Source organism: Myripristis murdjan, chromosome 19, assembly GCF_902150065.1.
Source record: "Myripristis murdjan chromosome 19, fMyrMur1.1, whole genome shotgun sequence".
Classification (NCBI taxonomy): Eukaryota; Metazoa; Chordata; class Actinopteri; order Holocentriformes; family Holocentridae; genus Myripristis; species Myripristis murdjan.
The window spans coordinates 3,750,616-3,767,534 of NC_043998.1; the positions used below are offsets into that span (position 1 = coordinate 3,750,616).

At 43.7% G+C, this 16,919-nt stretch overlaps 1 protein-coding gene across 5 annotated transcripts in view; it reads right to left on the reverse strand.

Moving 5' to 3' along the window:
• The window catches only part of sdk2b (sidekick cell adhesion molecule 2b), a 294,802-nt gene that overhangs the window by 43,525 nt on the left and 234,358 nt on the right, over positions 1–16,919 (reverse strand). For all 5 annotated transcript variants that reach the window (XM_030077788.1, XM_030077787.1, XM_030077786.1 and 2 more), the window contains exons 8-18: positions 15,717–15,800; positions 14,606–14,800; positions 12,778–12,894; positions 11,648–11,815; positions 10,984–11,086; positions 7,331–7,507; positions 6,131–6,267; positions 5,288–5,435; positions 3,185–3,325; positions 1,734–1,915; positions 97–212 (exon numbers count right to left, since the gene is read on the reverse strand). In XM_030077788.1, coding sequence (XP_029933648.1) covers positions 97–212; positions 1,734–1,915; positions 3,185–3,325; positions 5,288–5,435; positions 6,131–6,267; positions 7,331–7,507; positions 10,984–11,086; positions 11,648–11,815; positions 12,778–12,894; positions 14,606–14,800; positions 15,717–15,800 — 1,568 coding nt within the window. The remainder of the gene's footprint in view (positions 1–96; positions 213–1,733; positions 1,916–3,184; positions 3,326–5,287; positions 5,436–6,130; positions 6,268–7,330; positions 7,508–10,983; positions 11,087–11,647; positions 11,816–12,777; positions 12,895–14,605; positions 14,801–15,716; positions 15,801–16,919) is intronic.

A 16,919-nucleotide genomic window follows, 5' to 3' on the forward strand; every position in this document is an offset into this window, starting at 1 on the left:
GTGCTGCACAGGATGTGTGATTCTACATGTTCAGCTCTGACACGTCTGTCAATGGAGGTGATGGCCGGCGGTGGCGGCGCCGCGGCGGCTACTGACCTTGTAGCCCTGGTTGATGCCGTTGATGAACTGAGGGTTAGGGGCCGTCCAGGTAAAACGGATGGTCGTCGAGTTAACCGCCTCGGCCTGGACGTTGCCGGGGGCGATGGTGGGTACTGGAGGATGAGGGAAGGAAAAATAGTAAATGAAAAAGGCAGAGAGAACAAAGCAGAGGTGTCACAGTGTCTTTCAGCTGTCGGCGAGGAGCTCGCTCGTGTCTATTTTGATGTCGGTATTGATCGCCGCAGCACAGGTCAGCACAGACAGCGCCATCACTCTGTCTCTTTCACATGACACACACACACACACACACACCCGAGGAAAAGGGACAGTCTGCTCTCTGTGGCTTTACTTGTGACTCCGTGAGTCACTTGTGGATTTTAGGAGGACATTACACCTTTGTGTGGTTCTTGCAATGCAGCTGGGCAGCGGCACTCATCATTGGATTTGGTAAATGCTTTCACACACACACACATACACACACAAACATATACACACCAGCAGAGTTTGTTGCTCAAGTAAAATAACACTGTCCTTGCAGGGTATTGACTGCAGGTGCAGCCTTATTCATCATGCATGAATGGACACTTGAGAGGCTTGACTGAGAAAACAGATATCAGCGCGGACTGATTGGAAATAACACATTCACTGCCGAGGAGAAGAATACACGGCGCCTCATCTCTGCTCTTGGCCTGACAGACGAGTCAAAGGATCAATAATGAAATGTGCTTTTGTGTAGCCTTTTGAGATCTTTGTTTGACAGTACTGTTTTACAGCGCTAAAGGCTTCGATTTGTCCGGGTTTGTTTGAGGCCTGCACAAATCAAAACCGAATCGACAATGGGTGCTGCAGTGCTTAAGAGTTTCCACAACGGTGTGAGAGGAGCTGTAGGGCTGCAGCTTGCCAAACAAACCTCGAACCAAGGTAATCAAACCAAATCTTTACTCAGATATTTACTTAGATTTTGTCATCAGAATACTTTATTCCCTCTGTTGACAGGGTTAGTTGTCCTTACATTACTGTTCTGTGTCATTAACCGCTTCAGACCCGCATTTTTTCTGCTGGGCAAAAAAAAAAAAAAAAAAAAAAAAAAAATTCTGACTCCTCTCCAACATAAAAACAAAGTGGAAAAAAACACATTTTTGCTAACTCATGTTTTTAATAGTATTTTTTCATGTCCATTGCAGTGGACATCAGACTTTGAAAAAATCCTGTAAATTAACCATATGATGTATGTTCCAAATTACTTAAAATATTATCACTTGTAACCATTACAGTTATGCTGACAGAAAATTTGTTTGGCTATCATGAACATAAATTTATATTTTTGATTGAAAATGGGAACTCACTCCTCCCTCTCTGCAGTCGCTCAGCCATGCTTGTCTTGTCCGATGTCTGTCACTCTCTCAGAGCGTGCTCAAAGTCATAACATGATTATGATTGGATAATCAGGATCCAACCAGTAACCAGCATTACTGACATCATTCAATTACCCAGTATTTATTGGTTTAGAGGCAGAAATATGTCATGTCTATTCCAAAGGACGCAGGGTCTGAAGGGGTTAAGGTTAATCAGTGTTGCGCTCATTCTAAGACGATCTGAATCTGGTCAGGGGGAAATGTTGTTTGCGTGCTCACCTCCTTGCAGCGTCCACTCCGTCACTTTGTGGCTGAAGATGCCCAGACCTGCCCCGTTGTAGGCAGCCACCTCGATCTCATAGTTGGTCCAGATGATGAGGTCCTCCAGGAGTAGGTTGGTCACGTCCGGGTTGGAAATATTCTTGGATTGGTAGTCCACAGGCAGCCCTGTCAGACGGTACCTGACATACAGACATGATAACTTTTTTAACTGGACTGTTGATGAAGTGTATTAGAAACCCGGTGTGGGTTATGGTTAATGTGTTTTTTGTATATGCTGTATGTACTGAATGTGGAAATTCAGAAAAGTCATTGTACAAATGCTTTGTTTTTTTTTTTTTTTGTCATGACAAACCATTTATGTGTTTATGAATGAGTCGCTTGGAAGGGTAAAAACAGAAGCTATCTTTGGAATACAATATATTTGGGGAGGAATGGCGGCCTAGAGGTTAAAAAGACAAAAAGAAGTGAATGATTCAGGTTCAAGCTCTTGTTTTGGCAAGCATCTGCCCTGCTGAAGTGTCCTTGAGCAAGGGTGTACTTATAGCTGACACTGCACTTTATTTTCATTGGAGGCGGCGGTGAGGGGGGGGGGGGTTGTGAAAAGTGTATTTCCCTCCAGGGAGCAGTAAAGTATCACATTACAAAGAATCAGTCACTTGATTAATGATATTGTCTCAGCCAGTGTGGCTGTTTGTACGTGCTTCACTGAATCAAATTTGTTTTACCATACTGGAGATGATCAATAAGTGTTTGGCCATGCACTGTTTGTTCAGAGCAATAAAATGCTTTGTTGGTCCAGTCATGACCTGCAGTGCACCGGTGCTACAGCAAGGGGGCGATAAAGCACCAGTCAACGGCAGCCATTAAAGCTGCAGAGTGACGCCGCTGATTGTTGCCTGCAGAACACCTGCTGTTTCATTTAGGTGACACGAATAACAAGCCTGACAGAAAAGCAGACTAATAACATGTTTACAGGATTTACAGTCAGCCTGACACACTGCTGGCTCTACCTGCCGCAGTTGCCGAGGCTCCGCTCAGTCAGAGCGGTCTTGATATTTTCTCAAATTCCCTGAGAATGCGGCGGTGTTAATTGACACGGCCCGAGGTCTTCACTAAAACATATTTGATCTCATTTCAGTAACTGATCACAGCATTTCTTCCTCGACTGGTTGATGGGTAATTAAAAAACTGCAGAAAATGAATCAATGCCACCGAGGTGAGGATGTATGGCAGTGGGTGAAAGTCTGCATGTGTAAATTTACAAAGGGAGCACAACATCACTCATTTGCATGTCTTTACTTGTACCAAAAACAAACAGGCGGCTGCGGCGGTGGTGGAAAACACAGCCCCGGAAAATGGATGAACACATCGCCTTTTCAAAATAAATGGTAAGCGGTGGCTAGGGGTCAGTGGAGGGTGTGTGTGCGGGCGGGTGGGGGGGGTCTCACCGGACGCTGTAGCCCCTCAGGATGCCGTTCTGGTGGCTCTCCGGCGGAGGCTGCCACTGGATCATGATGGACTGGTTGGTTCGACCACTGGCAATGACGTTCTGAGGGGGGGCACTGGGGGGCTCCTCTGGGAGGGAAACTCTGCAGAGCACACACACACATACAGGGAAGGGAAGTCAGACAGGGGACTAAAGGACCATTTCCTGTCCAACAGGCGTCATCAACACATAGATTTGATTTATTTCAAGGCACAAATATAAAGCTCTGAAATGGGCCCCGTGTTTTTACACAACAGACAGCTCAAATGAAGCATGGCAGTCTGAAGGTGAGTACCATAGTGTAGTATCAGCCAAAATAGTTGCTATTTATCTCACTGTGCCTCTCTCGTTCACATTCTCTCCCACATTCTTGCGACTGTTCCTTTGCCGTTCTCAAAAAAAAAAAAACTACAACAACTCACCATTCATTTAATGCTGTTATCCTCTAATGTAGCACTAAATCTTTGGTACCCATCCCCCCCACATATTGAGGTAATACCACAGCAGAGAAAACCATAGGATGCTCAATCAATTTCGCCACATAAAATCTTTATGTGCACCCTGACAAAAAAACCCGGCGCGCCCGGGGAGAGGATATACACGAGCGATGTGGGCGAGATCAATGGGAGCGACTTAAGATCAAACGGCGTCGAAAAAGCGTTTGGTGCCAGCCCCCCTGCACGCTCATGCAGGAGGCCCCCGTGGCTTTCCCTCAGCCGGGGGAGCAGGGTGGTGTGAGTTAGCGTGACAGACCGGCGGCGGGGAGGGATGAGGGACGGAGGAGGGAGGGGTTACTGTAAGTTATGTGAGGCCACCGCGAGGCCAAATCTGATCTCTCCTCACACCTAAATCCCCCTTTCAGCTCTCAGAATGAAGGCGAGGGGGAGTGTTAGCGCGCGTGTGAATGTCTACACATGAGTGTGTGTGTGTGTGTGTGTCGTTTTTGCTCGGCTTACACATATATCCCTCTTCACTGATAAGCACACATAAGATGAACCTCCTGGGGTGAAGGGATCAGTCAAACCAGTTGTCTAGGAAACAGATCGCCTTATCAAACTGTGTTATTGGCTTGTAACTATAAAGTTCTGTCCCACATGATCCTATTTTTCACAATACTAACACTTGCCCTCGCTATTTCCAATTATATAGTGTACACTGCAAAAACACAAAATCTTAACAAGATTATTTGTCTTATTTCAAGTAAAAATGTCTTATTTCTAGTCAAAATATCTCATTACACTTAAAATAAGACATGATCACCTCAGAAGTAACTTGTTTTTAGACAATTGTCTCTTGTTTCAAGTGAAAATTCACTTGAAATAAGTGGAAATTTGCTTGTTTCATTGGCAAAAATTGCCAGTGGAAAAAGTGAAAATTCACTTGAAATAAGTGGAAATTTGCTTGTTTCATTGGCAAAAATTGCCAGTGGAAAAAGTGAAAATTCACTTGAAATAAGTGGAAATTTGCTTGTTTCATTGGCAAAAATTGCCAGTGGAAAAAGTGAAAATTCACTTGAAATAAGTGAAAATTAGCTAAAAACAAGAAACAAATGTTGCCAATGAAACAAGCAAATTTTCACTTGAAACAAGAGACAATTGTCCAAAAACAAGTTACTTCTGAGGTGATCATGTCTTATTTTAAGTGTAATAAGATATTCTGACTAGAAATAAGACATTTTTGACTTGGTAAGATTTTGAGTTTTTGCAGTGTAGCTGTACGAAATAGTTTCACACACTAATGTTTTGGTGAATCTGGAGCCAAGAAATGGGTCACGAGCTTGTCTTTGCTTTCCCCCCTTTCATAAAAGTGGTATTTTTTCATTAACCTGGGTTTCAGGAGGAAACGCTAAGTATAGCCAGAGGGTAGTGTGTGCACATCCTGACCAAGCTGTCTGAGGCGAAAACTGCACAAAATCAAACACCAAAGGAAACTAATTCCCTACAAGTTGGTTAAGTTGGGGCGAATAAGCGCGGCGTGGCGTTAGCGAGGGATGGCAGGAAGAGAAGGGGAGGTGCGGGACGCTGAATCCCACGAACAGACTGTGTGATATCCGTGTCGAGCTCACCGGTCGGTCTCCTTGCTGAACTGTCCCTTGCCCACATCATTAACGGCACAGAGGCGGAACTGATAGGAGCGGGCAGGGATCAAGCCGTTGACCGTCACTGCTGTGGACTCCGGCTCGATGTTGGCCAGCAGGATAGCCCAGGGTGCGTCTAGATGAAAGGAAATCAGGGGAAAAAACATGGGTTTCATTCCAAAACACGAGACCGCTCCTTGCCGCAGAGCGCTGCATATTCATGGCTGATTCTCTCGGAGACGGAGCAGCATCCTTGGAAATGTTACTGTACTGAAGAATTCCAAATTGCGAACATTTTTTAAAGTCAAACTCATCAAATAAACATGGATTAGAGCGAGGCAAAACAGAAAGTAAGAACACAATATGCACAACAAGCCCTCCAGGGTTCCACGGCGCTCCGGCTTAAGTAGAACACAAAATAAATTCATGCTACCTACAAGACCGTAAAGCAGAGCAGAGGAGCGCCGAGCACGCATCCAAACGGAGATTAAAAAGCAGGAACGGGCATTCTTAATTGATCATTTTTTTAGAAGCTAAATTCTTTGCTGTAATTTTTTTTCCTCTTTAGGGGCACAGAGGTTCCTTGGGGGAATAAAAGGGCAATGCTGAGGGCTTCTAGAAAGAAAGAAAAAAAAACAACTTTCTAACCAAGCAACACTTAAATTCTCTTTTTCACTCATTGCAGTAATATTGATTCCAGAAGCCTAGTTCACTCACTCCCGTGCTCAACTCATTAGAAATAACGCATAGATCCAAAAGTTGTGTACACAGGCACAAAGCACGGCCTCAGACAAAGAGCAGAGGGTTAATACGGGTAGTTTCTCTGCTTACTGTTCTCGGAGACTTCCAGGATGTAGCGTATGAGGGGACTGTTGCCGTCAAAAGGCTTGGCCCAGGTCAGGTTGATGGCTCTCTTCTCTGATGTGCTCAGCACCGCCGTGGGGTTCTCCGGGGCATGGGGCAGCTGCCTGCAGGGAGCAGCAGGACAACTCAGATAAACAAAGGACATCTCCTATCAAAGCAAACCCTGCACGGGGCCACAGTGACACTCAGCATTTTGTCTGTGGCACCAATCTGAAGTAATGTGGACTGTTTTTGTTTTTTTATTATTTATTTTTTAAAAGAGATCCGACAGGTGATGAAACACAGAGAGACAAGACAGTAAGATGGTTCCTCGTAAAGATGGACAGACAGGCAAACAGAAAAAGACAGATACCACCCGAGGGGAGGGACGGATTGAAAGGGCAAAGGAGAGAGATATGAAAAAAAAAAAAAAAAAACATGCAGACAAAGCCGGATGTACAGAAAGGCATGAAGAAATGAAGCCAAAACCCGCGATCATTAATTCATTCAGCCATAAATACAGATAAGCGGGGAGAGAGAGAGACAGACGGATCGATAGATGAACTGTACAGTAATGAGCAGATAGACAGGAACCCGGTCAAAAGGCAGCCAGCCAAGCAGACAAAGACAGATAGGCAGACAAAGAAAGAGACTGATACGCAGACGTTCAGTCAGGCTGACAAACATAAAGTTAGATGTCTCATTCATATTCAATTTACTCTCTGCTTCTGCTGCGGTGACTCACTCGGCGCCAAAGTACAACAGGAGCCGCCAGAGTTACGAAGAAAGAGAGGATTTTCAGATGACAAAAGCAGTGGAGAGGAGTCTATGTGTACGTGTGTATGTGTGTGTGTGTGTGTGTGTGTGTGTGTATGTGGTATTATAGATGGTGGAGGATTGCGGGAGGGTCTCCTGGGGCTTGAAGTGTGTCAAGGGAGAACGAGGACAGGAGAGGTGAGGAAGAACAAGTGTCATTTAAGTGAAAATGAGTTAGAGGTGTCAATGAGAAAAAGGCTGGCAGAGAAAGTGGGGTGGCGAGGTGTGTGTGTGTGTGTGTGTGTGTGCGGTTGATATAAAGAACATGTTCCTTCCTGTGTCTTTACTCTAGATAATGTGGCGACGGCGATGTGTGAGAGATAAAACAGCAGAGAGAAGGCAGGCGGCGGCTGCAGGCAGGGGGCGCCCCACCTGACGCGAAGGTGCGCGCTGCGGGAGTCGTTGCCGCCGACGGAGGTGACTCGACACGTGTACGTCCCGATGTCACCCGACCAGGTCTGGGAGATGTGCAGGGTGCCGTCGGCGTCGAGCCGCATGCGGGGGATGGACTGGGCGTTGATCAAAGAGCCCTCCTTCTCCCAGACGTGCCTGCAACACACAACACAAACACTGGCTGTCATTATCGTCAGTCTGCATCACTCACCAGCACTGTTCATTTTTATCATCATCACCATAATTATGGAACGTCTTCATTCCATACCAGAAATTACATGCTTATTCCGCTTTTTGTGTCACTTTGCGTCCAAAGAGTCCTCGTTTCAATCAACCCTTTGAGCACCCGACAATTTTGCAAGTTTTTTTTTAGCCATACATGCACAGATATTTCCATTTTTAATCCAGCTGCACATACACTACTCACAAAAAGTTAGGGATATTTGGCTTTCGGGTGAAATTTATGGAAAATGTAAAAAGTTCACGCTACAGTGATATTATATCATGAAAGTAGGGCATTTAAGTAGAAGCATACGCTGGTGATTTCCTCATCTCAAACAATTTCTTGAAACAAAAGCCAACAACAGTGGTGGGTATACCACAACAAAAAATGTCAGTGTCAATAACTTGTCATGTGCCCTTGAGCATCAATTACAGCTTGACAACGACGTCTCATGCTGTTCACAAGTCGACTTATTGTCTGCTGAGGCATGGCATCCCACTCTTCTTGAAGGGCGGCCCTCAGGACATTGAGGTTCTGGGGTACAGAGCTCCGAGCCTTTACACGGCGACTCAGCTGATCCCATAGGTTTTCTATGGGATGCAGGTCTGGAGAAAGTGCAGGCCACTCCATCTGAGGTACCCCAGTCTCCAGCAGCCGTTCCCTAATGATACGACCTCGATGAGCTGGAGCATCAAACACCTGATGTGAATTTTGCCGTTAAACTCCTTGTTAGAGAACAGCAACTTGTGCAAAAAGTACTGAAACATTGAACAGTTGGACATGTGCATTCAAAAGTTTACAGAAGGTCACATTAAGTTCACCTGGAAAGGTTAGAATGCATTTTAGGTTCATCCTGAAATTTCACCCGAAAGCTGAATATCCCTAACTTTTTGTGAGTAGTGTATAACCCAAATTTGGATCAATGCTAAAACAATGCCAGAAGAATAGAAATAGTAAACTGGGTTATTTTGGCGTGTAACCCTCTCAAAATAAAAAAAAAAAACATGGTGGCAAACTAACGGCACTTCTCAGTACAGCGGCCGCTGAGAGCATCATTTCTCTCCGCTGCATTAGGAGTAACCAGCTATTTCTCGGTTAAAAAGTGTAGCCGGCGGCTGTAAATATGTTTTTGCCGGTGGATCAACTCTATCTTTGGGCAGCACAGCACAAATGTAGAGAGCGATATTCTGTTGGCTGTTTTATTCATGGAAACAGGGAGACTCAATTGCAGAGTATCAAAGGATAATGTAAACAGCTTAACCTGGAGAAGACCTTCACTGGAGGATGGCCAATAGCCAGGCGACTCCTTGCATGCCAACGCAGCCGCTGACTGATGATGCTGATTCACTCTCTCCTTAATGTCAATGTCAGACTCTCGAATATGCAAAGAACACGACGTAACCTTACTTTATAGTCTGAGTGCGGGTGTTTATCTGACAACTCCTCTCGGCTGCATCTCCTCTCAATTACACGAATCGAGAAATGTAGCAATAAATGGAAAAATGTGGGTGAATTATGGAGTCCAGTCAGAGATTCCGATAAGAAGAACAAGCGCGGGCGCGGATAACAATAACAAACAGCTATTTCCAGCTTTCCAGAGCAGTGTTCATTAATGTTTAATGGTGTTGACCTTACTTTCATCAACTTTGCATAATTTTGCCGCCTCCTGGCTCGTGGACTAGGGTGTGATTAACATCAGCTTCAAATGGTTAACGCTTTTTGATAACGGAGAGGCGCGCGAATTGAGGTTTAGGTGGGTTTAACCTCCACCACAACCCTGGAAAAAATCTCTTCATATTAGAGCGGCCGTTTTATCTTTTCTTGCCTCCGTCTCCTCGAGTCAGGCATCAGAGCAGGCCTGACAGAGAGCATCACCGCTGAGGCCCGCATATCAAACGCGGGCCTCGCGCTCATCAAAACGGCGAGGCTCAAACTTCTCTTCAGACGCGGCGCTCTCATCTAAACAGAAAGGGACAGAATAGTCTATTGATCGTTACTGATGTCAGCTGTTGACAAGCACAGAGTTCAATGAGGCTCCCGCCGTGAGGCCCGCGCGGCACACGGCCGGGCCTGCGGTTTCATGGTGGGGGCGTGTGCGCGAGGCTTTCTTGGAGCAAACAAAACACACATACGTGCACATCGACACACAGTTGGAAAAAAAAAAATAACAAAAAAAACATGCTACACTGCAAAAAGTCAAATCTTACCAAGATTATTTGACTTATTTCAAGTCAAAATGTCTTATCTCTAGTCAAAATATCTCATTACACTTAAAATAAGACATGATCACCTCAGAAATAAATTATTTTTAGACATTTTTCACTTGTTTCAAGTGAAAATTTACTTGAAAATTCTGCCAATGGAACAAGCAAATTTTAAGTAAAGTAAAAATTTGCTTGTTCCATTGGCAGAATGTTTCTTGTTTCTAGCAAATTTTAACTTGTTTCAAGTAAATTTTCACTTAAAACAAGTGAAAATTGTCTAAAGACAAGTTATTTCTGAGCTGATCATGTCTTATTTTAAGTGTAATGAGATATTTTGACTAGAAATAAGACATTTTTACTTGAAATAAGACAAATACTCTTGGTAAGATCTTGACTTTTTGCAGTGTAGTTGTCTTTGTACTGATAATGTGTGGATGCAACGGGTGTTTTACGCGTGTTGTGTGTGTCATATCACAATTATGGTGATACATATTGCATTTGGGATAGTTTCTGCATCATAATTTTAATTTTCAACGTAAAAAGCTATTATTATTACTATTTAAAACTAAAATGATGATGATTTTTGCTTGGGTCTGTATCAAACAAACATGCCTTCCTCTGTATGGAGAGTATGATTTGTAGTCCAGCACTGCAACGCCTCATTTCTACTGAAATACTGGTAAAACTTTATTTGAAGGGCTTTTGACAAGACTGACATGGTAATGACAGGGTTATGTCAGTCTTGTGAACAAACCCTCAAATAAAATGTTACCGAAATATTCACCCGTATTCACCTTAGCATACAAATACCAACACCTGGAGCTCCTGCCATTTGGCCATTGCCCTTGGCCATATTGCAACGGCAATAATATTTGGATTAATCGTTCGGCCCTAGTGAGAATAACATAAACACTGAATCGTGCGGATAATATTACAAGCAACACATGATAATTAACAAGCAAGCACATAGAACAAAATCCAGCATGGTGTGAATAAAGACCTCTGCTGTCAGATTTACAAGCTGGAATGGGCGTGTGAGTGTGCACCGCGAGCTGCTCACCTTCTCAGGAGTACAGATGGGAGCGCACATACATACAAATGTGTCCAGATGTGCAAATGAGATTTAATATCCATTAGTTAGTGTATGTGTATATAAGTGTGAGTGTGTGTGTGTGTGAGTGAGCGTGTGAGTGAATGTGCCCTACCTGACAGTGACACTGGGGTCATGGGTGACTCCACAAGTCAAAACAGCCTTCGTTCCTTTGATGACACTCTGGTCCTGGGGAGGGGTGGTGATCCGAGTGCGGGCTGAGGTGAGAGAGAGAGAGAGAGAGAGAGAGAGAGAGAGAGAGAGAGAGAGAGAGAGAGAGAGAGAGAAGTTTTATTTTCTTTCGTTCACAAAAGCGGGGATAGAAAACGAAATGTCCTCCCTTAGGAGAATACTGCCAGAAAACAAAACATGAGAAACACATTTTGAAAAACTCATTTCAGTCGAAATGACTTGCTGCCGCATTTTTTTTTCTTTCTTTTTTTTTTTTTTTTTTTTGTCTTGATGGCTTCTTACAGAAAACGCCTCGATGATAATTCAAAACTTGCACACAAAAGAGCGCCTTTGTATCCAGAAGAGGGGAGCCGGGCTTTTATTTTTACGTGGCGTGACCTCGTTTCTCCACCTCTGCTAAACAAACACGTTTCTCGATATAACACCACCTCCACTCCCCGCGCCGGTGCTGAGCCCGTGCCGCCGCCACACAGCCGTTCCGGGGGAATTTCTCTCCTTACAGGTGAGGGATCGTTTTGACACCTTCAATGCACAGCAGACTTCATGCATATGTATGTGTGTAAAAGGATTTAATCCCTTCCTCTCACCCCAGACCACCAGGTCGGCGGAGGCCTCGTCGATGCCTCGGGAGTTGCTGGCCATGCAGGTGTAGGTGCCGGCGTCTGAGATGTGGGAGGGCGAGATGAGGAGGCTGCCCGACTCCAGCAGGGTAAACCTGGGCAGCTGCACCGAGCCACTGGCCAACACACGCTCACCTTCAAGGGGTAAGGAGAGGAAGAAAGGGAGCGGGAGAGAGCAGGAAAAGATGGGAGAGACAAAAAAAACAAAATAAAAAAAAACATATGTAAAAAGGTCAAAAAACAAAAAAGAGCGCATAAAAGACAGCAGGAGAGGAAACAAGAGAAAAAGACAGTGCTTACTTGATCTGCCATTCTGATGCTCACATCAAAAGCCTGATGCAGACCTTAAATCAACAGCTCACCTCACAGTGAACATGTTGTCAGGATCGACTCAAACCCGTGCCGGTTGAGGCACAGCCGACGTGTCTTTGAGTTTGTCTACACAACTCAAAGTGAGGCAGCGACGGCAACACCGTAGTAGCCTTCTCCGAAAACAACTGACGCTGATATGTGCCACTTGGAGTTCGAAAACGGGGCCAAAAATGACACCTCAATCAAAAAGGAAAAAATCAAAAAGAACATGGAGCTTTGGGTGCATGTCAGCATCGAGTGTTTTGCAATCAAAGGCGATTTGCACTAAATAACGGTGTTATGTATAGATCTTTCCCACTCAGGATGTGATCCTCTGGCATGGAAAGACCCGGATCACGCTGTTTGAGGTGTGTTCGTTTCTGTTGTCGTCTTTTTTTTTTTGGACAAAAAAACTTACGCTTACAAATGGTAACCAGTTGTTTTGGAAGAAGGCTGCTGTGGAGTTGCACTTGCTGCTTCCCTGTGTGTTGTGTAGGCAAACACACTTCACCTGTGTTTCTGCTGGCATGGAGGTCAGTATGACAGAATCTCATTTTTTTTTTTTTTTGAGCGTACTGTTCCTTTAAATGTAATTGGATGAAGGATAAGCCCTGCTAAAGGAATGTAGTGAGGTTTTATATGTTAAGCCGGGGTAAACTATTACACCATGCATAATAGATGGCGCACACATGTCCCTAGACAAGTGTGTGTGTGTGTGTGTGTGTGTGTGTGTATAAGAAAGAGACCTTTCTGCCAGGTGATAGCTGGTCTCGGAGCGCCTGAGGTCTCACAGTGCAGGATGACTGACATGCCGTCGATCACAGTGCTGTCGGAGGGTCCGGCTGTGATATTCGGGGCGATGCCTGAGGGGAGACACACACACACACACACACACACACACACACACACACACACACACACGCACAGAACGCAGCAGGGGAACAGGAAGAGAAAGGGTAAGAGGGTTGCAGAGGTGAGAAAATAATCATATGTGTGACAGAGAGGTATTTGCAGTCACCCTGCTGCATTACAGCCTTCAGTCAACGCTTTGTCCCGCTAATTCTCAATGAACTGACGCAGCCTCGCCTCTGTGCTGCTGCTCTCTACAGCCTCTCTATTCTTCGCACCCAAAGAGAGGATATAAGGAGAGGGAGAGATACAGAGGAAGAAAAAAAAAATAGAGACAGACAAACAGAAAGAGAGGGCAATAAATAACTAAAATTCCTGTTCATGATATGAAATAAATCAAAGCCTTTCAGAACGACAGAGAGCTGTATCACCCCGAAAGGAAAGAGGGAGGAGAAAGAGGGATTTGGAAGAGGAGGAGAGTTGATATCAGGAAACAGAAAGAAAGAAAGAAAGAGCAGTGGAGAGATGAATGACTGGAGAATAGGTGAATGATAAGAAGAGATCCAGGAGGTGGAGAAGGCAGTGTCAGAGAAGGAGAGGGAGGAGGAGGGGGAGGGGGTTGAGGAGTAAGGGAGAATTTCATGAATTCTGATAACACGGTGCAGCGTGGAGTGAAAGCGGCAGAAATTGAGACAGAGTGGAGAAAATTAGATGTCAAAAAACTTCCCAAACAGATGCACAGTGAGAGCAAAATTACCCGTGATTTTCACATCGCGGCGGTGACACATTCGCATGGCTCACAAAAACTCCAACCCCCAATCATTCTGGTGATTAGATTTAGTTAGCTACGGTGGTGCGGCTGAGCCTTGTTTTATGTAAATGTGGAGGGAGCGCAATAAATACGAGGCTAATTATAGATTTATATGTGAGAGTAGAGAGATTAATTCCACAAAGCCAAAGCAATATCCATCATCTGAGAAACGTTTACTGCATCATATATGTTGTTAGACACCCTACCTGCTGACAAGATGCAATCATCTATATTTTTGAAAAGTTAAACAGCAAATATAAAAGAAATTTTGGCCAGCAACGTCATTATGAAATGAAAAACTGTGCTTATTCTATTCATACAAAAGTGTGATCTGACAGATTTGCATGGCAGCTCATGCAGCGTTCTCACACTACTAGGCCTTTAACATCAAAACCACGCTATTATCACCGAAATACATATTTTTAGTCTCCTCAGTTACGTATTCTTGAGAAACTCATGCATGAGAATTGAATTCCAGTTGTCTTAAGCCACTGAAACTTTCACAAGCTCCCCAGTTGGAACACCACTGCGTTTGTATGTGGCGATGATGAATAATCCTTCCTGAATATCTGAGGAGGATGGGAGGAATGGTGTGAAAACTCGCAGCTGAAGTGTGGAGAATTAAAAATTATTGCTAATTGTCCAGAATAATTGAACTCTCGCTTCCTTGTGTAAATTACACGCTGCTCGGTACAGAGCGAAAACCGGACAGAAAATGATTTCCTCATGAACTGAGAAGGCTTTTTAGTGGGCGATACATGAATGGCCACCCTGAGTTAACTATCTGTACCAAGGTACTGCAAAAAAATAAAAATAAAAAATAAAATAAAATAAAATAAATAAAAAATAAATAAATAAATAAATAAAAATAAAAAATAAAAATAAACCCATGGGGGACAAACTGGTGGCCTTACTTGTGACAGCCAGGTAGGTGTTGGTCTGGACTTCTCCTGCCAGGTTGCGGGCAAAACACTGGAACATGCCGGTGTCGTCGGGCAGAAGGCCGTTGACCTGCAGGCTGCCTCCCACCAGCACCCTGTACCGGGGTGTCTTCACCGGGCTAATGGGCACCGCATCCTTGTACCACACGATGTCTGGCTGGGGCACTCCTGCAGGGCGAGTTATAAACTAACATATCTTTTTTTTTTTTTTTTTTATTCCGTTACATTATCAAAATGCAATTATATACATTCGAAAATGAGATGCAATTCAAAGTATTCATTATTGGAATAAATTGGAAAAATATATTCCAATTACAATTTGATCAGACTCATTAATACCATCCAATGAGCCATTCACACAGAGGAGCCACTGGGCATGCAAATTGTAGTCTCTATGCACAGCTCCCTATATTATGCTATTAAAAACAGCAATGCTTCATTTTTCATGACATTATATGAAACCAAACTTTACGTCAATACCATGTGCCTTGTGTTTGATAACCCAGTCTTTATTCTGTTTACTCATATATACACAGATTTTTTTTTTTTTTTAATTATTATTTAACCTTTGTTTACACAGGTAATCTTGTTGAGAGATGGGGCAAGAGAGACCCGCCCAGGACAAACACAATACAACACTGAGCTACAAGCAAACAAGTCATTCAGTGCAGAACAAAAAAAAAAAAAAAAAAAAAACATTAAAGTGAATGTGCAAAAGTGCCAAAACAGATTTAAATACTAAGAATATGAGCAAATTCCCACAGATGTTCTCTCCAGAGCCTCGAAAAGAAGTTTAAAATCCCCTAGGGGAATCAGGCTGGACAGCTGCTGCTGTAGCGTGTTCCAGATTGAGGGGGCAGAATACGAAAATGCCTTTTTTTGCCGAGCTCTGTACGGACTGAGGCGACGGCGAAAGTAATGAAGTCCCCGGAGCGTAGACTATGACTGCGCTGTTTACGTTGAAAAGTAAGAGGATAAATAAGTGGGCAGCAGTCCAAGGGATGGATTTGTACATGGAATCAGACCAATGCAAAAATCTGCACATGCACAGTGATATCGGCTGACCCGCTCACACCGCCCTCACCTCGTGCCTGACACGGGATATCCACCACCTTCTCCATCTCGGCAGTAATGTGCTTCTCTGGTTCCTTCAGAAACTGTGGTGGCTCTGGGGGACACAGTGAAAGAGAAAGACAGCAGGATGAAGTGAAACAATAAGAGACAGGATTACAGTAATCTGATTGCAAAATTGGTCGCTGTAATCCGTTACAGCTTTTGTATTAAAAAAAAAAAAAAAAAATCATATTACAGGCTATTGGAAAAAAACAGAGCAAACACAGAAGCATGCATGTTGGAAGGGGAAAACGCATTTTTATTGTGAAGTGCACGTCTTAAAACAATGACAGACAATGGCTTTAGAGGATGACAATGGATGATAACGCTTTGAATTTCAGGCCATAAACTGTCAATCTGTGGACTTCAAAACCAAGTGATTTCATAGGTGAAGTGATCAAAAGTGACTGAGAGAAATATTATGTCACCGATCTTAGCCCATCTAGTGGATTGACTGCATTTTTTTTTTTTCAGCAGGTAATTGGCAGTCTGCAACGGATTATGTTTTGAATGTATCCCTCTCACCCCCAGGGAGAGGAATGACTCAGTTAGCTGTATCAAGCAAAAAGTTCACCACACCCTGCGCTTTGAATCACATCATAACCTTGAAAACATCAAAGCGTTTCAGTGGAATGGAACGAAAGTGACTGAAGCAATGATATTAAACAGTTTCTTGAAGCCAGCCATTAGCTTTTTTCCCTTTTAAGTCAATGACAATCTCCCTTCACTGCCTCACAACTTCACTCTATGACTTGGCCATATTTATAAAGTGAGACTAATAATATCGATATGAATATTACATTGGCTCTTTGGTGTTAACTTATAAGGCTAAATGAAAACAATTTCACATCCATGTTTGCCTGTTAGATACAGGTTATGGAATGAAAAGAGAAAGTTGAGTATCGTTGTGCTCCAGTATAGCATATTTATATCACCTATTTTCTGCACATATATGTCCAAGCAATTATAGAAACAGTCAGGTTGAGCCTATATCACACTGCAATGTTATTTCATCTCTGTTCACATTGTACATTATTTTATAAGCAATAATATGCACCTACCTTATAGAAATAAGAGTTTTCTAAGCTGGTTCATGTGGGTCACTGGCAGCATTATTATCCAGTACATGGCAGCTCTGTTAAAGCAGCTCATAATATATTCTTTTCAACTCCAC